This window comes from Dipodomys ordii, unplaced genomic scaffold (assembly GCF_000151885.1).
Source record: "Dipodomys ordii isolate 6190 unplaced genomic scaffold, Dord_2.0 Scaffold76, whole genome shotgun sequence".
Classification (NCBI taxonomy): Eukaryota; Metazoa; Chordata; class Mammalia; order Rodentia; family Heteromyidae; genus Dipodomys; species Dipodomys ordii.
This window is the reverse complement of record NW_012267292.1, coordinates 10,519,697-10,544,321: the sequence shown is the minus strand read 5'-3', so window position 1 is coordinate 10,544,321 and position 24,625 is coordinate 10,519,697. Positions and strand designations below refer to the sequence as shown.

General features: G+C 40.8%; 1 protein-coding gene across 2 annotated transcripts in view; it reads right to left on the bottom strand.

Moving 5' to 3' along the window:
* The window catches only part of Igf2bp3 (insulin-like growth factor 2 mRNA binding protein 3), a 117,612-nt gene that overhangs the window by 6,134 nt on the left and 86,853 nt on the right, over positions 1–24,625 (bottom strand). The window contains exons 7-11 of one of the 2 annotated variants that reach the window (XM_013024487.1): positions 22,645–22,779; positions 21,312–21,434; positions 19,212–19,347; positions 16,941–17,066; positions 3,174–3,290 (exon numbers count right to left, since the gene is read on the bottom strand). In XM_013024487.1, coding sequence (XP_012879941.1) covers positions 3,174–3,290; positions 16,941–17,066; positions 19,212–19,347; positions 21,312–21,434; positions 22,645–22,779 — 637 coding nt within the window. The remainder of the gene's footprint in view (positions 1–3,173; positions 3,291–16,940; positions 17,067–19,211; positions 19,348–21,311; positions 21,435–22,644; positions 22,780–24,625) is intronic. The other variant, XM_013024488.1, reaches the window with a different exon arrangement.

Here is a 24,625-nt window from a genome sequence, read left to right as displayed (position 1 = left end):
TCTCTAACTTTCAAAGGAAGGGACAGGTTAATAGTTAAGATTATAGAATTGTTTTTTCTTCATTTATAAAGCACATTCTGGATTTCTGGACTTAGAAAATTATCTGCAAGTACACTAGTGGGCATAACATGCCAAATGAAATTAATATTAACTGTGCAGGAGGAAGGAGAAGTCAAGACTTTCCTGTTTTCTCAGCATATATAATATCACATATAAAGGCTAGGCTTGGGAAATGGTACTGAAACGAGCATTCCTAGAGGGTTTGGAAGAAACTACTTAGGGACTCAGGTGATTGGTGTTACTTTAAAATAAGAATTGATAAGACATTTACTGTACAAAGTAATTGCAGACAAGATGGTATGTATATGTGCATGTGCATGAACACAGCAGTACTGAGGCCTGGGCATTGTCCCTTAGATTTTTTGGTCAAAATAAATGCTGTACTACTTGAGTCACAGCTCCAATTCTGACTTTCTGTTGGTTAATTGGAGATTATGAGTCTTAGGGACTTCTCTGCTCAAGGTGGCTTCAAATAATGATCTTAGATCTCGGCCTCCTTAAGTAGGTAGGATTACAGGCCTGAGCCACTGATGCCCAGCTTAAGATTTTGTTTTTTCAGCCCAGGTTGACCTCTAACACACTGATTCTCCTCTCTTGACCTTCTGAATGCTGGAATTGCAGCCTTGTGCCAGACATGTCCAGCTTCTTACTATGTAAAACAAACCAAAACATCATTTCTATGTAAGAACAGGAAGAAGAAAATGTCACCTTGGTAATCCTAGCTACTCAGGAGGCAGAAATCTGAGGATTATGGCTTGAGGCCAGCTCAGGCAGGAAAGTCTAAGACTCTTATTTCAATTAGCCACCAGAAACCAGAAGTGGAGCTGTGGCTCAAAGTGGTAGAGTGCTAACCTGGAGCAAAAAAGCTCAGGGAAAGTGCCAGGCCCTGAGTTCAAACCTCATAACTGACCAAAAAAGAAAAAAGTCACCTCAAATTCCACTTTTGAAAATGACAACTGCCAATTATTTCAGAGTCTTCTAAGACCTTTCCCACGTATTTTCATTAGGAAAAAAAAAGTATTTTTAATGAAAATCTGCTTTCTTCCTCCAAAACTGGCATGCAGGACACTGACTTTGCAGGGCTTTGAGTGTATAAAACCAGCAATAATTGCTATCAGTCCAAGCTCTTACTATTATTCACAGGAAACCACTGTAAAGATACTATTCTACAACTTTACATCCAGTTTTTGTCTTTTGTTTTTAAATTACCTTTTGTTAATATTGATGATCAAAGATGATCAAAGTGCTAAGAGCACTTGTACATTTATATAAGATAGCTGCCTATCAGCTCCCAAAACCTGAAAAAAAGCACATGTTCTACTTCTATAGGCATATGTATAGGTTTAGGTTATAATATTAACTATAACCTTACTCATGGCACCATTTATGCAGAATTTAGGAATAAGTGAACACAATGACTATGGTTTGGTAATAGCCAAACCATATATGCCTAGTAAAGCAACAAAAACACAGAAATTTACCTTTACATAAACCTTTGCCAAGTATTGATTGTGAACCCTTCAGACTATGTTTCAGATGTTATGAAAACTGTCAAGAAGGCTCTACTACTTGAGCCATACTTCCAGTCCTAATATCAAATTCTTATTCATTAAATGTTCATTGCAGCTTTCCCAACATGGTTACTGTCTAGAGAATGAGTAAAATAGTGAAATCAGTTCATCACTTGGTTGTTTATGATTTTTGTTGGTTATCCACCTATTTACTTTGGCTGAATTCATTCTTCATGGATTTTGTTGACTTGCTACAAGATTATCTAAGGGCTATTTGTGTTGTGACTTAATGACTTAATTTACATGCAGTAAAGGTTATTTTTATATGGTCCAAGTCTATGAGGTGATAAGCACATCCTGAGTTAACCACTACCTGAGTGAAAATACAGGAGTACCCCTACCTCTAAGTCTCAGGAAACCTGTTATGTTATACCCCTCTCTCTCCTTCAGTTCCTAGCAACCACTGATTTCCATGCTGCTGTCTTTGTAGTTGCTTTCTGGACTTCACATATAAAAGGAGTCATCTGGTGCATGGCTTTCTGAGTTTGACTTCTTTCTCTCACCACAATATGTGAATTTTCTGCCAAATTTGTTGTATCAGTAGCTGGTTTGTTTCTACTGTTCAGTAGTATTTATTATAGATGAAGCATACTTAGCCAGTTCACCAGCTGAAGGATATTTGGTTTCTTATTTTGGGATAGGTACAGCAATAAACATGCTACAAATATTTGACTACAAGGATTTTTCAGTGTGTAAACCTAATTTTTCATTTTTCTCAGATAAATGTTCAGGAGTAAGGTTTATGGATTATATAGTAAATATATCTTATGTGTGTGCACACTCTAGTGCTTAGTTTTCTTACTCATGGCTGTCATTCTACCACTTCAGCCATCCTCTAGTCCCTGTACTAATCTTTTTAAGTATTTTTGAAAAAGGTTTATGAAACATAATCCAATAAAAAACTATATATGCATGTTTGCCTGAAAAAAACTGTGGCTATATCAAGCCTTTGTCCACCTTTTTCAGAAAGCATATTGTTTAATATTAAATTCCCTGAATACATCCAAATGCACAGTCTTTGAACAGAATCTGTGTTCAGACAGCATCAGGTGTCCTGACACTGGTTATCTGTATTAGTTAACACAGATTAGCTTTCCCTGCCTCATTATCTTTGTCTAATTTCTGAGAGAGTGGAAAATAAGTTGAAATGTGCCATAGCAGTTAAAGGAGACTTGCCTATGAGAAAGGATCATATGTCCTCATCTCCCTTACTGGCTGGACAACAGATTATCAGAACAATGAACTATATCATCTGGGACCATAAAGGGTCACACCTGGGGGCAGATGATGAGCTAGAGGGAAATAGTAAGTCCAAAGTCTTGGTGGGGCAGAATTATCCTTTCGTTCTGCACTGCCAGACAGATTTTTCTGGAGAGAAAAGTTAACTCACCTTGTTAAAGCCACAGTTGTTGGGGTTCTCTGTCATAACCTATGTAATCCAAGACAGCCTGCTACTTTCAATTGAAATTATCAAGTGGATAGAAGACTCATCTCTGAAATTTGCTTGAAGAACCAAGACAGCCATGGTTGGCAAAACAGTACCTTAATTGAAGCTCCTGCAAATCGAGAAAGCTGTTTGATGTGCTGGCCCTGCTTGCCGATAATGGCGCCAACTGATAAGGCTGGAATAAACAGGTGCACAGTCTCCGTTTCCGATTGCTGTTAGAAAAGAAAGCCAATACATACTTACTTACAAATTTTTTTGTGTTTTGTTCTGGTACTGGGTCTTACCCTTGAGTTTTGGTGAGACAAGTTTTGATGGCTTTTGTTTTTCTTCAAAGCTAAGGTCTGCCACTTGAGCCACGGCTCCAACCTTTTTGTGGTTAATTGGAGGTAAGAGTTTCATGGGCTGGGAAGGTGGCTGGCTCAGTGGTAGAGTGCTTGCCTTGCATGCATGAAGCCCTGGGTTCGACTCCTCAGCATCACATAAGCAAAAAGAAAAAAGCCGGAAGTGGGGCTGTGGCTCAAGTGGTAGAGCACTAGCCTTGAGCTGAAGAGCTGAGGGACAGCACCCAGGCCCAGAGTTCAGGCCCCATAGACTTTTCTGCCTTGGCTGGCTGTGAACCATGATTCTCAGCTCTAGTCTGGACCTGAATAGTTAAGATTATAGGCCTGAGCCACCAGTGCCAAGACAAGTTTATTTTTGTTTTTGTTCTTTTTAAATCATCACCTTTAGGATAAGCACATTCTCATTAGCAGTATCATCAGAAACACTACAGTATGTTGACAAGAGTTTGTTTAGGAAGTCAAGGGGGTATTGTGCATCCATATTCTGAAAGGAATTTGTGTTTTAATTTCATTTTCATAATTTTCTTAAGTTTCAAAATGACACTCAATATATAGATTTGAAGAGATACAGGTGAAGATGACAAAACTGCATTAACAACTAGTATCTCCTAACCACTAAATATTCAAGGTAGTTTCTTGATGAGTAAATGAAATTATGGGCTAACATAACAAAAACAGCAGCATTCAAAGACACCATCTCCATCCCTTAATATATGTAGGTTTTACTTTTGGATTTTATTTTGTTTTGTGTCAATCCTGAGGCTTGAACTCAAGGCCTGAGCACTGTCTGAGCTTTTTTTACCATCCCCCCCACCCCATCAAGTCTAGTGCTTTACTACTCGAGCCACAACATTTCTTCCAGTGTTTTTGGTAGTTAATTAGATATAATAGTCCCACAGGCTTTCCAGTCCATGATGACTTTGAGCCACAATCCTCAGATCTCAGCCTCCTGAGTAGCTAGGATTGCAGGCATGCATTATCAGTGCCTAGCTTAACTTTTGGGTGTCTGTTGGTTTTGGCAGTACTGTGGTTTGAACTCAAGACTTTGCATTTGTCAGGTGCTCTACTGTTTGAGCTACATCCTCTTCCTCCTCACTAAACTATCAACCTGTGACAAGGGCCTCTCCTTCCTGGTCTAACCAAATCATTTCTCGTATGTATCCATTAATGTAAGACACCAAATAAAAGTATTTTATTCTTCAGTGCTTCCAAGTCATAGGAAGAGTGAGTGCCTCTCTGGAAGGAATTACACTGCAATGTCTTATATGTACCATGAACTTCTTAAGGCTTTTCTTTCTTTCTTCCTTTCTTTTTCTTCAGGCTTTTCTTGTTTTAAACTCAGTAAGCCAATTGATTCAATGCTGGCAATGACTATGAAGCGTGCTCAGTGTCATCTGATCCTTTATCAAGCATGTTAATGCTAATTTTTTAAAGTAATTTCTAATATTTTTCTAAAAACAACCATATTGTGTTCTCACTAAATACAAACAATAAATATTTTTTGTTGTCAGCTTGGGAATAAGTTTCTTTTAAATGGTTGGATTAAATCTAAACTGTAATTAGCCCACATCTACCCCCAATTACTTCACTGTGACTATTGTATTGCTTATTTCTTGGGCCTCATTCCAGAATTTCATGCTGTTTATAAAATAAGTTGAAAGATAAAAAAGCAATGGCCAGTGAAGAAATAAGAGCATAAGGATCTGAACAGTAACATAAGGCAAAGCCAAAATCTGTTAACATACATAGGTCTTCAAGCTTTCTAACAGCTAACTTAAAAATAAATCAGTGGCATGATTTACCAATTCTATAAGGAAAAGCTACTTATTTGCTTAAAAACTCCTTTTTCTGATGAAGATCCCAGAGAGCAACTTGTAAATATCTTTGGGACAGAAAATTAACAGCCATCATCCTCCACATAATTCTTGGGAGTAAAGCCGTAGCCTCAAAAGCACAGCCATAGCATGTGTATTAGCCTAGAACATAACAGAGATGGCTACCATGAAGCCTTAAAAGCTGAACAAAAAATAATTTTTCTGACATGGTAATGAAAGTCTATCATATTTTTGCTAATTTGCAGGGCACAAAGATGAAAGGTGAGAAATCCAATAAAAGATACGGGCTGGGAAGGTGGCTCAGTGGTAGAGTGCTTACCTCGCATGCATGAGGCCCTGGGTTCAATTCCTCAGCACTACATAAGCAGAAAAAAGCCGGAAGTGGCACTGTGGCTCAAGTGGTAGGCAGAGAACCACAAGCTAAGAGGCAAAGATTAGGAAGGTGAGGCTTAGGGCTACCCTGGGCAAAATGAGGTTCATGAGGCTCAGTGAGCATCTGAAGCAGAAGTAGGAGGACTAAAGCCCAGGCCAATTAGGCATAAAGCAAGACTCTGCCTTGAAAATAGCCAGTGCAAAAGAGGTTGGAGGTTTGGCTCAAATGGAAGGATCCTGAGTTCAATTTCCAGTGGTTCATGCCACTAATCCTAGCTTCTTAGGAGACCGAAATCTGGAGGATTGCAGTTAAAGCTAGCCCTGGCAGAAAAGTCCCCCCGCCCCCCCAAAGTCCTGTCTCCAAAATGGCCAGCAAAATCAGGGCTGGAGGAGGAGTATGTGGCTTAGAGGAGTATGTGGCTTAAAGGATAGAAATCTGGCCTCATGGATGCCAAAGCCCTAAAATCCAAATCCAGTTCTACTCTTCCCTTCCCCCCCTCCAAAAAAAAAAAAAATGAAGGGTTGGAAAAGGAATGGTAGTCAAAGGACCAAAATATTAGCTGAAAGGGTAAATTGCTGTATGGAACTAATATACTGACTTAAAAATTCCCCCATGATAGCATGAGAACAGAGTAATAGAACCTGTCAAATAAGGTAGAAGTAGAAGTAAGCCTGGTGTTTCCTGCACTGAGGGATACTGCTCCAGATTGAAGAGCAGTCATGTTCACATAAAATATCTTAAAGTGACTCATCAGGTAAGTTCAGAAGACATTGTTGAGCATCAACCAATTCCCTCTGTTCCAATTTCATGTGTACCAGGCACCTGGTCAGGCCACAGATGGTTTTGCAAATAAATTTTCCTCTGAGGTTACAAAACAGTTCGTATAAAAATCCTGTCCTTCCTTTTACAGACTCCTTGAACTTAATTGAATCCTTTCAAAATCCTATGCTGGCCGGGCGCCAGTTGCTCATGTCTATAATCCTAGCTACTTAGGAGGCAGAGATCTGAGGACCGCAGTTCAAAGCCAGCCCCGGCAGGAAAGTCCATGAGACTCTTATCTCCAGTAAACCACTAGAAAACCAGAAGTGGCACTGTGGCTCAAGCAGTAGAGTGCTCACCTTGAGCTGAAGAGCACAGGGACAGCACAGCACCCAAGCCCAGAGTTCAAGCCCCATGACTGACCAAAAATAAAAAATAAATCCTATGCTGTGAGAATGTACACTAGAAGAACCACTTTCGGAACTTACTATGGGGGTTTCTTAAAATACTTAAAATAGGACCTGCAGTGATCCAGCTAGAGTATATACTTGAAGAAATCTCAAGAGAAAAACCTGCATACCCATATTTACAGTGGCACTGTTGTTAGGTTATGGAATCTAAGTGCCCACCAACAGATGACTAGAAAAAGAAAATGACTATATAGACACACAACAGTTTTTATTCGGTCACAAAGAATAAAATGTCATTTGCAGGAAAATTGTTAACAAAAATAATCCAGGCCCAGTCAATACTTTTTTCTGTCTCTCTCATGAGGAATCTAGGATTTTAAGAAAAAGATATGGAAGTACAAGGGTGACTAGTGGGGACCATCAAGGGAAGTGGGTACCCAAGAGGGTCGTGGAGGGTCCATGATCAAAGTACATGATATACATATATGAAGATGTCCTGACACCTATTTTTAGTACAACTTAAACAACAAAAATCTTTTCTTGATACATTCTTTAGGGTGAAGGATATTCACAGGACATAAACTGCTTTCCAGTGGGTCTCTGCCAGATTGCCTACCAGCAAAAGCTCCTTTGAGCTTCTTGGCAAACTCCATGCTATGGCTTGAAATCATAGAACAAAGCTGCAGCAGCTAAACTTGCATAACTGCTGAAGTCTGCCAACATGTAGTTCCCAGTCATGCATTGTTTAGAGATAGAAGTATGAGCCAACAGTAAGGTTAAGTGTATTTACTTTGTGGGGGAACAAAACCTAAGACATCATAGAGGCCTGGAGACCTGCATGCCAGCCAATGGGGTCAGCCTCCAGGAACATGGAAGGATGCCAGTGCTGTCTTTTTGCTTATAAAGTACACATTCAGGGTCAGGGGAGGGAGTGAGGGAGGTCATTTTGTTTTTAAATGAATTTTCTCTGGAACTGAGAGTAAACTGACTCAATTTCATGACTTGAAAAAAAAAATTACTGAAGTCCTTTAAAGTAAAAAATAAAAAGGCAAAGTAAGTTCATCCTCCAAACTCAACAATCAAGGCCTCTCTTGAGGATTTCAGTGAGTTATTTACTTGGGAACTGTTTGCCAACAAAGGAACACCCACTACGAGAAATCTTAAGAACTAAGAGACTTCATGAAAATTCCCTGATCTAAAAATTAGAATTTTTTATAGAGTGCCTTAAAACTAATTAGACCTAAAAAGAAGCACTCATCTTGTCATCAGCGAAGTTAGCAGTTTGAAGGTTACATTATCATTCTGGGGACTTTTGGGAAGACTCCAAAGAGGCTATCAGATTTTAGAGACAACAGCCCTTGGGTTTACTCCTGCCAACTCAACTGCACACTGCCAATACCATCCAGCTAGGGCAATGTGCACGATGCCAATGCCAGCTCTTGCTCTGCCTCACTAGCTGCCAATTCCCTCTTCCCTACTGTTTGAGCATTTCTGAAAGGAGCATTTCCTGTCATTTATAAACTAGAGGTTTGCCAATTAAGTACTGCACGAGCCAGCTGCCGGGCAGGAACTAGAGGCTTTTTGTCTAGTAAAAGAGTCAGCCCATTGGCTCTATTGGGAAAAGCAACCTGGCAGGTTCAGGGAAAAAGAGAATATTGTAGGAGGATGAGTGGGCAAAATTCTGGAATGGAACAGAGATAGGGCTTATCCAAAGACAAGATACAGCATTCTACTCACATGTTACAAAGCAGGGGGGAAACAAGTACAGAGATGAAGAAATAATGCATAAAAACACAGAATCAGCTTCTTTCTAGCAGCCACCCATGTCTATTTAAAATTAAAGCAGAGGGGTTGAGAATGTGGATTTGTGGTAGAATGCTTGCCTAGCACGCATAAAGCCTCTGGTTCGATTTCTCAGTGACACATACAGACACATAGGTGGTGCTGTGGCTCACGTGGTAAGAGTGCTAGCCTTGAGCAAAAGAAGCTCATGGACAGTGCCCAGGCCCTGAGTTCAAAGCCATAGGACTGGAAAAAAAGAAAATTGAAACAGAGATTGATTCAACTCACAGGATGCCAAGGATAAGATACTGTCAAATCATCTGCTTTTCCTGAGGTAGCATGAACAACACACCTCCCTTTATTTTTTATGCTGGGGATCAAACCCAGGGTTTTGCATGTGCTAGGTAAGCACTCCCCTACTCAAGCAACTCCCCAGCCAGGAATAATGAGCTCATCAGCAGATATCAGGGTGCATAGAAGAATAGCTTAAAAATGCTGAGACATGGTACATTGAAGGCATGGTTCAAGTGGTAAGAGTATTAGTTGAGAGAAAAATACCACAACAGAGCCCAAGGCCCAGAGTTTGAACCCAGCACTGGCCCAAATAAGAAGAAAATGCTAAGAGAAAATATGTCAACCACTGCTTTTCTCCTTTTCTTAAAAACTGACATCACAAGCCTACTACCAGTTGGCGCATGCCTATAATCCTAGCTTTCAGAAAACTAAAAGATTGAAGTTCGAAGCCAGCCTAGGCAGAAAGATTCACAAGACTCCATTTCTAAAACAATCAGTAAAATGCTAGGCTGGAGGTATGGCTCAGATGGTAGAGTGCAAACCCAAACCAAGGTCCTTAAGTTCAAACCCTAGTATCATAAAAAAATTCAATCACAGACCTTACAATATTACATTCTTCAGCAATAATAGTGAGAAAGTCAAAAGAACTATAATAAGCAGAAAATGGATACCACTTTGGTTAATTTAGTTGCCTTCAAAAACAGTATTTGTCATATATTTCAAAATGTGTGACCAAATAGGAAAGTACAATAGACCCAGCTTAGCCAAAACTCCCAACAGATCCTAAAACCACTAACAGTGTTCACGTGGCATTTTCACCCAACGCATCAGTGAATCCTACAAATACTATTGTTCATATGATAGTTTATTTTATAAATGGGGTACAACTAGTTATAACAATAAAGAAAATTAGATATTATGATGTTATATGAATGAGATTCTCTCCCTTGAGATAAGAAAGTTGTTTTGGGGGGCTGGGAAGGTGGCTCAGTGGTAGAGCGCTTGCCTTGCATGCCTGAGGCCCTGGGTTCAATTCCTCAGCACCATATAAGCAAAAAGAAAAAAGCCGGAAGTGGCGCTGTGGCTCAAGTAGTAGAGTGCTAACCTTGAGCTGAAGAGCTGAGGGACAGCGCCCAGCCCCAGAGTTCAGGCCCCAAAACCGGACCCCCCCCCAAAAAAAGGAAGTTGTTTTGGACCATGGTTAACTAGATTAAGTCACACCACAGACAGCAAAACTGCAGATAAGATATTGTATCTGTGATCTGTATTCAGAAAAATAAAATCTAAAAGTAGACATGAAGACAAAGCTAATTCCAGCTATGTGTTTACATCTCCCCTGCCTCGAACTTACACTCTAAAACTTGTTAAAAGAATTTTTCCTTTAAACATTGTCAGAAAATTACTTCACAGGTATTTCAGACGAGATTGGGCGCGTTCAGGTGGTATGGCCGCAGACACTTCACAGGTATTTCAAAGTAATAACTACTATCTACACATTCCAACTAGTGTGTGTGTGTGTATTTCCACAGACACAAAATTAATGTCTGAACAATGGTGGTTTACCTTTTATTCACATGAAATAACCTGGAGTAGTGGAATTTGGAGCATGGGATTTCCCCTTTAGCATTGATGTTGATCTTCCTTTTCTTTTTTTACAGATATTAAGGGCTTGTTTCCCGCCCTCCCCTCCTCCCCCTGGTCCCCCCAGGATCCTGAATGTTCCTTTAACAGGTAGTACTACCAAATCCAGCAGGTTAGAGTCAAATAGATGTCCCTTTAGTGACACAACCTGTGCTTAACAGGCTCAATGCTGCCACTTTAAAGGTATTTCCTCAGTTTTTCTTGCACCTATACAAAACCAGGGGCTATATTCTGGCCCGTGGAAGTGTTAAATAGCTATCTCCTAGGGAATTATCCCACTTCAAAAAAAAATCTTTTATGCTTCTTGTTGGCTGGAATCAAAGTCAAAGGCTAGCGCTTGAGTCGGGGAATGGCAAGCTAAACAGATAGGAGCAGTCCTGTAAGGGAGACTGCCAGCCATTGGCTGGTTGGCTGCCCTTGAGTTCTTCTCATAAAGAATCCTTAAGCCATTTTGTTCCTTCATGTAATAACACACAAATAAACCTACTCCAGAAGAGTGGGAACAGACATGGCAGAAGCCCAGAGGTTTAGGGCTTGATGTACACCTATTAGTTGGAATGACAAGTGGTCCAGAGATAAAGGAGGTATTGTATTTTGTTTTGAATTTTCCTCTTTTTTTGTGATAATACTGGGAATTGGACTCAAGGCCTTATTGCTCACTTGGCTTTTTCACCCAAGGCTGGTGGTACTCTACCTACTACTTGAGCCACACCTCCACGTCTCGTTTTTTGGTGGTTAGAGATGAGAATATCGCAAATTTTTCTGGCTGAGCTGGCTTTGAACTGTTGATCCTCAGATCTCAGCCTCCTAACTAGTAGGGTTACAGGTGTGGGCCACTACTGCCTAGCTGGGGGTTTTTTGTTTTTGTTTTTTAAACTATTTTCAAAATAAAACACAGAACAAGCCAGACGCCAGTGGCTCACTCCTGTAATCCTAGCTACTCAGGAGGTTGAGATCTGAGGATTGCGGTTCAAAGCCGGTCCAGGCAGGAAAGTCCAGGAGACTCTTATCTCCAATAAACCACTAGAAAACCGAAAGTGGTGCTGTGGCTCAAGTGGTAGAGTGCCCACCTAGAGCTGAAAAGCTGAGGGACAGCATCCAGGCCCAGAGTTCAAGCCCCACGACCAACCAAAAAAAAAAAAAAACACAGAACAAGGTAAAAGAGGGACATACAGGGCTAGGAAGGTGGCTCAGTGGTAGAGCGCTTGCCTCCCATGGATGAGGTCCTGGGTTCGATTCCTCAGCACCACATAAGCAGAAAAAGCTGGAAGTGGTGCTGGGGCCCAAGTGGTAGAGCACTAACCTTGAGCTGAAGAGCTGAGGGACAGTGCCCAGGCCCAGAGTTCAAACCCCACAACCAACAAAACAAAAAAACAAAAAAGAGGGACATACAGACATGGTGGGTGTTTATATGTACTCCAAATCTTTTCTAACATGTATGAGTGGTGGCAGAAAATATTCCAGTACTTAAGTTCCTTCTCCAGACAAGTAAACGTAGACTGTAGAACATCAGCTCTTGACAATGAAATGAGCTGCAGTGACCTGATGGCCTTTTAAAGCTGGGCCACTGCTCGCTCCCACTGAGATTTTCATCCATGGCAAGCTGGACACAAGTTCACCCAGTTCTAGGCTACACACTGCAGTCACTTGGGACACTTTCTAAAGGGATGCTCGTGCCTGGCCTTTTCCCCTGGGGAATCCTAATTTAGACAGCCTAGGGCAAATCTAATGTACCTTCAGATGAAACCATTTCTTCTTTAGGCCAGGGACTGTATATGCTGTACAGAGCATGTACTGTGTATGCTGTACAAAGCATGCTGTAAGACTGCCAATGAATGAATGGAAAGAATGAAAGAAAACTAGTATGATTGATTTGAGCATGTCAGCAATAGGTATGAAACTCAGGTGACTGACTGTTAGGATACATCTTTTCAAAGTGCTCATTACTCATAACAAACAGAAAATTTGTTATCAACTTCATCATATGAGACAAACTGACATCCTTCCCTTCCTGAAGTGACACAGAGAGAAAGCATGGGATGATGAACCTTAATCCTCTGTAGGCAGGCAATCCAAAGGTAAGGTGCGGCCTATAACCCACTGGCATGGAAGTTTCAAAAAATGTAATGCCATTCAAAAGGGAGCCCTACTGTATTGTTTTCTGTTTGTTTTAGTAGCAATTGTAAATTATCTTTAATGAAATGACAATATCTTTTTTTTTAATTGTGAAAATCCCTACTGTATTGTTGGTGGGAGTGTAAACTTGTTCAACCACTTTGGGAAGCAGTATGGAGGTTCCTCAAAAGACTCCACATAGAACTCCCCTATGACCCAGAAATCTCACTTTTAGGCATTTACCCAAACGAGCACAAATAATGCCATACTAAAGCTACTACGTTTATTCCAGCATTATTCACCATAGCTAAGATATGGAACCACCCCAGCTGCCTCCTGGTAGATGAATGCATCAAGAAAATGTGGTATGTATATATGTGTGTGTGCATGTGCATGCTTGATAGGAATTGGACTTATTCATTACCTTCCTCATGTAACTGTAACCCCTCTGTACAGTATCTTTACAATAAGAAAATATATTTAAATAAAAAAATAATGTCATTAAAAAGGAAGGGAAGTCCAGAGGCTGGTGGCTCATACCTGCAATCCTAGCTACTCAGGAGGCTGAGATCTGAGGATCAAGGTTCAAAGTCAGCCCAGGCAAGAAAAGCCGTGAAACTCTTATCTCCAGTAAACCACCAGAAAACCCAAGTGGCGGTATGACTCTAGTGGTAGAGCGCTAGCCTTGAGCTGAAGAGCTGACAGCGCTCAGGCCCAGAGCTCAAGCCCCATAACTGACAAAAAAAAAAAAAGAGGAGGGTGGGAGAATGGGGCTAGAGTACTGTTACAGATTTTTAAAAAGGAGTCTAACTCAGTATATGGTCCTTGATGGGCTTATTGGAAGTATACAACTAACTATACAGGGCATTTTGGGAACTACAGCACTTAAAGATAGACAACATGGGAAGCTGATATTGTGTTGAATTTCTTGACAGTAATGACACTGTGGGTATATAGGTGAACATTCTTGAGGGAAAAAGTTCAAAAGACGACAATATTCCTGTTAATGATCATCTTTCATAACTGAAAACATATGTAGTTATAAAAGACAGATGCTCCAGAATGTTCTACAAGGATACCACCTGTAATGGGAGAGGCTTTGCTGACGGGAGCTGGTCATCAGTAGGAGTAAGAAGGGGTAGAAAGGAAGAGAGATGATTAAAGGGACACTTCAATACACAAAGAAGTGTGAGCAGCATGGCAGTTAAGTGATCTGTGCAGAGTAGCCTGCTTTGGGCAGTTAGCAGAAATGCTCATTCATTTGACTTTATCTAGAGCAATTACTTTATATGATAAACACATCATAACTTTTAATAAAGGCCATTTAAAAGAAGTGTCATGAGCTGGGCACCAGTGGCTCACGCCTGTAATCCTAGCTACGTACAAGGCTGAGATCTGAGGATTGCAGTTCAAAGCCAGTCTAGGCAGGAAAGTCTGTGAGACTCTTATCTCCAACTAAACACAAGAAAGCCAAAGGGGCACTGTGGCTCAAGTGGTAGAGCACTTGAGCTGAGTAGATCAGGAACAGCACCCAGGCCCAGAATTCAAGCCCCATGACAGACAAAAAAAAAAGTTTCATGGCTATATCTGCTCTAACAACGCACATCAATCCTATGACAAATATATCTAGTTGTTATAAACTACTGGGCATGTTAGAGTTTGTATATCTCAAGTTCCTAATTTACCCCTTCCAATTTTCATATTACTGAGCTCTGTTGTCAACAGAAATGTTTGACCCAAGTCTTCAGATGTTGGCCATCCAGTTTAAGTTTTCCCTGTGCTGGTAAGAAAACAGACCCAGAACAAACTGGAATCTGAACTTCAGTGACAAACTCATGACTGAGCAAGGCTAGACCTGGGTTCTGGTATCAGAGCTCCTTCCTCCAGACTCCTTTAGTATAAGGGTATAAACATGGCAGCTACTTCAGATTGCCTTTACCTGTATTGGGAAGCCTCAAAAAATGTGTCATGAGGACTGGGAAGGTAGTTCAGTGGTAGAGCACTTGCCTTGCATGCCAGAGGTCCTGGGTTCGATTCCTCAGCACCACATAAGAAAAAAGAAAAAAGCTGGAAGTGGTGCTGTGGCTTAAGCCCCACGACCAGACCCACCCCAAAAAAAACAAAACAAAAAAATGTGTCATGAATCCATTCATACTTGATATTAGTTGAAATTTTGCTTTTTTAAAAAATGTATTTTTGGAGAAAAAGATGTTCTGTTACTAGCCTCAGCTAGTTTCAAATTTGTGGGTGTAAGTAGTTCTCCCATCTCAGCCTCCAGAATAGCTAGGTTTATTAGATGTGCGCCACTGTGCCCAATTTATAGCAATGGTTTTGATGGCCACCCTCAGATTTGCTACATTTTCCAGAAACATACAGTATAAGACTAGTGAGTCAGGGGAGGATGCAGACAAAGGAAGAAACACTGCTGGAGAGTAGGAGGTCCCACCAGCTACCAGCCTGTCAAGCTCAAGGACTGAAAAGAGAATCCTCATTCCTGCTGAGATAAGACACAGACAATCTCGTAATTGGTAGTCCATGCAGAATTGCAATGGCATTTCACTCGTATTTATTCGAGCAGTGACAAAATGGAATCCTCAATCTATTCCATTTGGATATTTCCCAGAATTGGTTTAGGATGGAAGACACTAGAGTGTTTTCGATTTCACTTGAACGTTTATCACCAATTATCACTGGTAATGCAACTTAATCTTTGAGTTATTTTCATAATGATTACCAGTGTTAGATGTCTGCTGTGGTGCCATTATTTTCACACTATACCTGGTCTATTTCCAGGGAAAATGTCATTTTTAAGAACAGATACAGAAATAAGATTTCTCACATAGTCTACTTCCTTACAGAATTAAAAGTTGTCTAATATTTGCGTGTGTATAGGCACAAGCACAGAGACAGTACACACAGAGAATTGTGTACAAAATTATCTCACATCATAGGCTAGAAACTGTATAATCAAAACAAAACATTTTGTCTTTTTTTTTTTTTTTTGCTGGCCCTGGAACTTGAATTCAGGGCCTAGGCACTGTCCATGAGCCTCTTTGTGCTGAAGGCTAGTGCTCTACCACTTGAGTCACAGTGCTACTTCCAGATTTTTTTGAGTAGTTTAGTGGAGATAAAAGTCTCAGACTTGGGCTGGGAAGGTGGCTCAGTGGTAGAGCACTTGCCTTGCATGCATGAGGCCCTGGGTTCAATTCCTCAGCACCACATAAGCAGAAAAAGCCAGAAGTGGCCCTGTGGCTCAAGTGGTAGATTGCTCACCTAGAGCTGAAGAGCTCGGGGGCAGTGCCCAGGCCCAGAGTTCAGGCCCAGGACTGGAAAAAAAAAAAAAAAAAAGTCTCAGACTTTCCTGCCCGTGCTAGCTTCAAACTGCAATCCTCAGATATCAGTCTCCTGAGTAGCTAGAATTATAGGTATGAGCCACCAGTGCCCAGCTTTTCTTGACTTCTTGAAGCAGTAAACTTCCAGGTGACAAAGAGGAAGGAAACCATTTTTGTTGTTTGTGAGATAGGGTTTCACTATGTAATTTGCTGGCCTAGAATTTGTGATCCTCCTGCTTCAGTTTGAGTGCTGAGATTGCAGGTGTTCACCACTACACATAGCAAGGAGCCTTTTTAAAAACCCTTGTACTGTAACAATTAAAAGAAATTACTTCAACTTTTATTTTTTTTAATTCTTTTTTTTTTTTTTTGTCGGTCGTGGGGCTTGAACTCTGGGCCTGGGCGCTGTCCCTCAGCTCTTCAGCTCAAGGCGAGTGCTCTACCACTTGAGCCACAGCGCCCTTTCCGTTTTTTTGTTGTTTATTGGAGATAAGAGTCTCACCGTCTCTCCTGCCCGGGCTGGCTTTGAACCACGATCCTCAGATCTCAGCCTCCTGAGTAGCTAGGATTACAGGCATGAGCCACCAGAGCCCGGCTATTTTTTTTAATTCTTAACACTGCAAAACAACCAAACCAATAGCAGCCAACAACAACAACCAAAAAACCCCTTTCCTCTTCCATAAAGTCACAAACATTTCAATACTTGTTGACAACCTTATCATCCAAAAGCTTCAAAACAACTCATGCTTATTACTTTCACTGAGATCAAATCACTTTCACTGAATCAAATTAAAACGTCCTATTGACAAGACCTAGAGAGCAGTAGCTTCAAACAAATGAGAGACCATATGAACACATGGTCCCTCATCAAGATTTTTCCCTGGTAGCACCAAACATCACACTACTGGAGGGCCATAAGGCAGTGTCTGCCTGATTGGATCCCACTCAACCATATAGCAAGCAGAGGCCAGTGACCTTACCTCAAACTGTGGGTAGGGAGGAGTCATAGCTGAAGGGGGCCCTGAGGTGGGGGGTGGCATCCCTGAAGTGGGTGGGAACAGACCCAAGGCATTCAGGTTCAATCCAGGAATTAAATGTGCTTGAAGCTGCAATGGTAAAAACATCCTTTAATCTGACGATTCAAAACCTCAAAGTGAGCATTTCTAAGTGACAGCATTCCGATTACACTCTCATGGCTAACCAAGAAAAAGAACCACATTGTAGAACTAAGCAGATGTTCCATGGAATAGTACTTAGTTTACAGCTGTTTACAAATCATGGCATTTTTAATTTGTGGGGTGGTTTGCCCTCGCCCTCACTCCAATCCACAGCTGCACTGAGGTGCCTTGGGGAAAAAGAGTAGCATCCTCATTTCTCACACCAGCAGCCCACAGTGCTCAGATAGAAAGAATAGTACTGTTGGCTATGGGAACCCTGTAAATTCAGACTGACAATCTTGCATTTGAATAACAGGTACACAGAACTAGTGTACAAAGGTCTTTTTTTACTCCTTGAACTGACTAGCCTAAAACAAAGTCTGGAAATTACATCCCATTTCATGTAACTACTGCAAAAAAATTTATCTTTGGAATAGACATCAGAGCCATTAAGGGAATTTTGTTTCATTTAGTAAGAGTTGAAAAAGGTGGAGAGTAAAACTGAAAGCTGGGTATTTTGGGGCTGGATCCCGTCAATTCTAAAATATACGGACAAGCAGAACAAGAAGATGATGAGCATCTAGCTCTTCCCATCAGCGTTAACAATGTCACTTACTTTAAAACTTAAGATGGGCTGGTTTTTTTGAAACAAGAATTTCCAAAATACCTGTTTTCAGCACCATTCCACAAATTAAAAAATGTCATGAATTGACTTTGACAAGATACGCTGCACAAAATACTTTATCATTTAATATTCTCGCATCTCTAAGTTTTATATGAGGAACTACTAAATTATAAACCTTTGCTGTAATTTGTTTTTTTTTATAGTGCATAGCATTGTGCATGAGGTAAGCATTCTACTGCTGAGCTGCACTTCTAGACCCTAAATGTTGTTATTGCTATTATTAACATAGGGCCTTGGTTATTATTATGTTGTTGTTATCTTTAACACGGGACATTGGTAAATTGATCGTATTTGCCTTGAACTCAGAATCTACCTGACTCAGTCTCCCAAGTAGCTGATATGGCTGGCTCTTAAACCTGCACTTCTATATTTTGGCAGTACTGTGGTTTGAACTCAGGGACTTACTATGCTTCACAGCAGGTGCTCTATATCTTAAAATCTGGTTGTCCCTTTTTGGTGCCAGTACTAGGTCTTGAATTCTGCCTGGATGCTGTCCTTGAGCTTTTGTGCTCTAGGCTAGTGCTCTACCACTTGAGCTACAGCTCTACTTCCATTTTTTGATGGTTAATTGGATTAGTCTTATAAATTTTCCTGCACAGTCTAACTTTGAACTTTGACCCTCAGATCTCAGCCTCCTGAGTAGCTAAGATTACAGTTATGAGCCACTGGTGCCTGGCTTCTTTGGCTTGCTTTCCCCTAAAGGCTAGTGCTCTGGTACTTGAGCCATACGTCTACTTGTGGCTTTTTCTGGGGGATGGGAACAGGAAGAGGGGGATTCATTGGGCATAAGAGTCTCAGGTTTGTCTGCCCAGGCTGGCTTTGAACCACAACACTCACATATCTCACCCTCCTGAGTAGCTTGGATTACAGGTGTGAGACACTGGGGCCCAGAAAAACCAGTTATTTTGTAAAAATACTTTTATATGAACTATAGCTGTTGCAATCCTAATAAACATGCAAGATCACAACTCCATTTTATGGTGAAGCAAAGGCTTAGAAAAAGAGTAAAGGGAAGAGGGCTGCAGCTCTTCACTGATTGGAGTGGAATTCAAGTCCAGTTCACATGCCTGTAAAGCCCATTCCTTCTAGAGTGTCCTTTAAATGAACATAATACAGAAAGTATTCATCTTTAATTGGCAGATACAAACATCCTCACATTTAAAGAAGCCAAGGCTCAAAAGGTAAATAATTTACTAAAAAGAGGGCTGGGAAGGTGGCTCAGTGGTAGAGCACTTGCCTTGCAATTTACTAAGAAGAGATAGCTAAGCCTAATAATTCTGTCTTTCCTAATACCCAAGCATACTTCATACGTTGCTAAAAAGCTGTTTATGATGCTACCACTGAAAGAAATAATACAATTTAGGAAATCTTTTCACTTCATGAAACAAAAACTTTGCATTAAAACTAACGTTCATAGAAGCAATATCATTTTCATAAGACTCCCTGATTTTCTTCATGATCTCTTCCTCAGCTTTGGCACAGGTTTCGACACTGCCTTTCACTGTGATGGTACGCTCTGGGTTATACAGCGTCAATTCCTGCAATCTGTAGATTGAAAAGAGAGGGGAAATAGAAAGGATAGAAATTACAGGAGGAAGACGGGTTAATAATTAATCCACAGATGGAAAATTATAGAGCCTGGCATTATGTACAAGTGGGTGGTCCAACATGATGGGAAATAAGCTCCAAAAGATAGGAATCCAAGAACTGTAAAGTTGTGGGGGAGAAAGCCTTTCTTCTCCCCGCTTCCCCTCTCAAACATTATCAAGTTACATAGTTTAAGCCCCAGTTTAAACATGGCTTACTTCTTGGGCACTTAAAACCAAACTGTTTTCACAATTTCAGTGAATTCCACAGGAACGATGGGAAGGGATGTACCATTGTAAGGGCGTAACACCTTTTAGTATGTTCCAAATCTGTACTGACCAATTCTAGGCTTAATTGGCCTTTTGTGCAGTTGCATTTCCTGGGTCACTAAGCAAAGAAAATGCATGGAAATAATACCAAAAGTCAACCCAAAATCCATGCATCTAAGCATTATTTTTTTGCCGACATTTTCAGAAGTTAAAGTAGGCTGGAGGAAATAACTCAGTCTGTCTCAAGTAAAATTTTTAAATGGTTAACTGATGACCAGACTCCAAAAACATTCAATAACAACGTTCAAAAATTTCCTGCTTAACACAGGACATGCTGAAGCTTCAAAATCTACTAAAACTTTTATCTGAGGAAACTTAAGGCCTAAACTGGCCAACAGCCTTGAGAGGAAAAGCAATAGAGACACTACAGTGGACAACAGACTGAAAAGATAGGGCATAGTGGTAACTCCTTCACATTACTAGAATTCACACTAGGAAAATGTAGACTAACCCTGAGTCAAATGAATGACATACTAATCCTTAACTTTCTCAAATGGGTTAAAATGTAAAACAATATAAAATTAACAGTATGAAGTCTAGTTGTTAGACAAAGCCCTGCCAAGCATTTTGTTTTGCAATTTTAATCACTTTTTTTCAGTTCATCCATCTCTTTCTACCTTTTTTCTGAGGGAAACTAAGAATGCCAACACTCCCTTGCCACCACTAAGACAAAAGAAAAAAGTAATATTTTTATGCACACACACACACACACACAGCATTGGTGGTTTATTGGCCACCTCCAAGATGACACCCATTTCCAAGTTATTTGTAGTCCCTGCAGTAGGCACTTGTATAAATACTAGGAAAATAAGAGTGGAACTTCTAGTCATGCCTGATGACATATACCTTTAATACCAACAACCCAAGAGGCAGGATGATCTTGAGTTCAAAGCATCAAATAAAGTTACCAAGGGATGAAGAGCTTGGTAAGGCTGGGGGTGGGGGGAGGGAAGGTTGGGGTATGACTTAAATGGTTAGTGTTTTGTCTAGTGTGTTCAAGGCTCTGGATTCGATCAGTAGTACTACACACACACACACACACACACACACACTCCTGAGGCTTTGTCATAAAAACCATGCCAGCTTCTACCTCTCTTAAGTCATTCCTGCTGGGACAGGTAGCTCTTTGAAGAGGCCCATGTGATAAGCTGCTGAGGCTCCTACCAACAGGACTCTCAAAGCAATCTAAGATCCTGAGCCATTAGTGTCTGAAGCTGAGCAATGTAGGACCACACAGCAAAGGACAGCAATGGAGGCATGGCTCAAGTGGGTAGAGCATCAGCTGTGAGCAGAAAAAATTAAGCAAGAACAGGAAGCCTGAGGCTCTCTGTTCTAATGCTTAGAATGTTAAAAAAAAAAAACCATCAAGACTAGAAATATGAATGTAATCAGTTCTTCCTATCTCTTCTACGGGAGACCATGCTTCAGGATGAGTTGGAGTGGGTGGTGGTCTAAGTTTGACAATTAATATTTAGTGTGATTGTCCATGCTTGTTGAAACAGCTGTACAGAGTTTAATAGAAGTTTAATAGAAGACATACAATTTTAAAGCAGTGTTTATAGATTTCTGATTTAAAGGCAAGGCAGCACTTACGGAGATATTGTGATTTTAGTGTCTGTGTCTTGTTCAATTTTTTTAAGGTTTCTTCCTTCTTTGCCAATAAGACGACCTACAAAGTTATTATGTGCTAAAATCTTCAAGGGGATTTCTTCTGTGCTGTAGAGAGAAAATGGTTTAAAAAATGAGGAAAGTAAACCTACTCTTGGATAGAAAGTATTAATTTACTGAGTATTTAATGAGCTCATTTTTAAAAGTTTTTCTACCAAGCTGCCAGTGGCAAATGCCTATAACCTTAACTACTCAGGAGGCTGATATCTGAGGATTGTGGTTCAAAGCCAGCCCAAGCAGACAAACTCATCTCCAATCATCAAACAATACACACACACACACACACACACACACACACACTTTCCTTGATCAAATTCAGTATCTCCCTTCAGTGATAGATTCTCTTACTCACCTAAACTTCTTATATAAGAACACAATATATAAATGCAAAATAGTATAAACTTTAATGATACATACCTGGAGATATATGCATAAGAAGAAAACAAAAGAAACTCAACAGTGGTCACACATTGGGACATGGTATAAGCAAAAAGTAGACTGTCACTTTACAGTTCTATACCTTTGAGAATTTCTAAGCCATAAACATAGCACTCTTTTTTTTTTTAATGTCATTATGGTTATCAGATAGTGGGCTTTTTTCATATCCAAAAATAACTGAATTGCTATGATGCAGTGCCCACACCGAATTTATTACCAGAAGCTAGTCAGTGGTCTCTACAAATGACGAGTGGGTGGTGAGGTCCTGGGCTAATGTGAGAGGCCTACTCTGGATCCTACTTGCAGTACAGTCCCTCTTTTGCAATAAAGTGGCATGGAAACCAACTCTACTCCAAGTTCCTATGGAGAGAGAGACATCATTCCCACACGTAACCCCCAAATAAATCTCCAGTTTACCTCAGCACAGAATTGGGAACTTCTTGAACTCCAACATTCCTCTGTGTGGGGTCTAGGCAGAGGACAAGACCAGAGGTCCCACTCTCACTAAAGGACTGGTATGTCCATCTCAGGTAAATTCCAGAACATTCCTGAGTTCTAAGTGGGCCCTCTACGCCCCCCTGCCCCAGCTGCCTTCCCCTACAGCTGGACATCTCTTCCCCATTACGCCATTGGCTCCATATTCAAACATGCATGCAAATCAAATAGTAAAATATTTTAAGCGTCTTATGCCTAACACTGAATTGTCACACATTGGAATAACATTTCCCTTTGTTTGTCGATTATCCCCAAGAACTGTGTCAAAGAAACCTAAAATAGACCAACTAGAAACCTCTTTCACAGGCAAGCCCTCTTTACTCACAATTTTATATCTTGCGCTTCCTTATGCATAATCTCCAGAATAGACTTACAAGCCGCAGAGGTGCCTTCAGGGGTGGAGAGGATAGTAATGGACTTCTCGGCAGCCCCTGCATTCTCTTTACGGTGGACATCGATTCTGATCATAGGCAAACGCGGAAGGGAAAACGAGAGCTGTAAGTGTGGATTCACAACAGTGTGCAGCTACCAACTGCAAAGCCACAGGAGTTCTGGGGCAGGTGACTCACTTCCCTCCAGGACAGAAACTTGACAAGTGTCAACACTGATGACTCAGACAAATTTAATTCCAGGAGCATCTTTTTCAACCTGCCCTAGCTATTTGTGCTTAAAGTTAACTTTCAGATGCTCCAGAACAAACATGTCACGTCAAAGAGCCTGAGATTCAGGCTACTCATAAGTAATTAAGAGCTAGAAGGTGCACCAAGAGAACTAGAACCAGAGCCAGGCACTGGTGGCTCATGCCTGTAATCTTAGCTATTTAGGAGGCTGAGATCTGACAATCAAGGTTAGAAGCCAGCCTGGGTAAGAAAGTCCATGATACTAGTATCTCCAAGTAACCACTAGAAAACTAGTAGTGGAACTGTGGCACCAAGCAGTGCTAGCCTTGAGCAAACAAGCTCAGGGACTATGCCAGGCTCTGAGTTCAAGCCCCACAACCAACACTTTTTTTTAAAAAAGCTAGAGCTGGGGGCTGGGAAGGTGGCTCAGTGGTAGAGCGCTTGCCTTGCATGCATGAGGCCCTGGGTTCGATTCCTCAGCACCACATAAACAAAAAGAAAAAAAGCCGGAAGTGGCTCTGTGGCTCAAGTGGTAGAACGCTAGCCTTGAGCTGAAGAGTTGAGGGATAGCACCCAGGCCCAGAGTTCAGGCCCTTTGACCGGACCAAAAAAAAAAAAAAAAAAGCTAGAGCTGGAATGCCACAGGGCCATGCTGTAGTCCATGTTCTGCACAGAATATCCACGGGCATGGTATGTGCAGATTTGTCATTTACTTTTCAAGGATAAATACAAGCTTCCAAGAAATAAGTAATAAGAAATAGTAAGTAAAAGTTCCAGTCCAAGGAACCATCTTCCTAGCCCATTTTGGAAAACCCTGTCACTGACATTCATGTTTTTCTCCTGGTCACATGTTAACACACTCCTTCGGTGTCTTTCCACCTGCCACTGTGCTACTCTGATCCCTTGAGAGAAAGGAAGGTTTTGCATTGGTAATTAAGGTGGCCTCCTGAGACCATTCCACAAACTTAGATCCTAATAATGATTAATTCCAATGGCAAGAGTTAATTAAATGTACTGGGCAGAGCTCTGCACACAACTCATCGGATGCAACAAAAACCGCTTCCCATCTCAATCCCCCATCTTCCTGCTTTAAGTAAAACAGTACAAAATAATTCTCAGTTCTTGTACCTGGCAAGGAAATGAGGAGCTTGAAAAGGAACAACTCTATAATCTGCCACATGGCAAAGAAGGGAAACCATGTAATAATTTTCTGCAGGTAATGGTGGATCACAGGACGAAAGAAATTATTAAGTTTATCAAATTAAAGCCAGACAAATTCATTTACAGTTTGATTGTAGCTGGCCCAAGATTAACAAAATCATGTTTTATGTACACTAACAAACAATATGAATGCTTGCGGCACTCAGAGATAGAATGTCTATCATCTAGCTTCTTAGGATCAAAATATCTACTGACTGAACAGCAGTGTGGCTTATAAGGCAAAATATCTATAATATAGATGCACGGGAGCCTCCAAACTCAGAAATATATAAATCAAAGGTATATGTAAGGGTTTCAAACCTCACATGTGGTCATTTCCACTTATTCGGCAAATCCAAGAAGAGCCTTCTGTGTGCCAGGCTGGCTTTAGAAATCTACAGTTCCTGGGTCTACTCCTGAAACGTTAGCTCCAACATTTTCACAGGTCGTCTAGTTGCTTAAAACCTGGCAAAACTATCAAACATC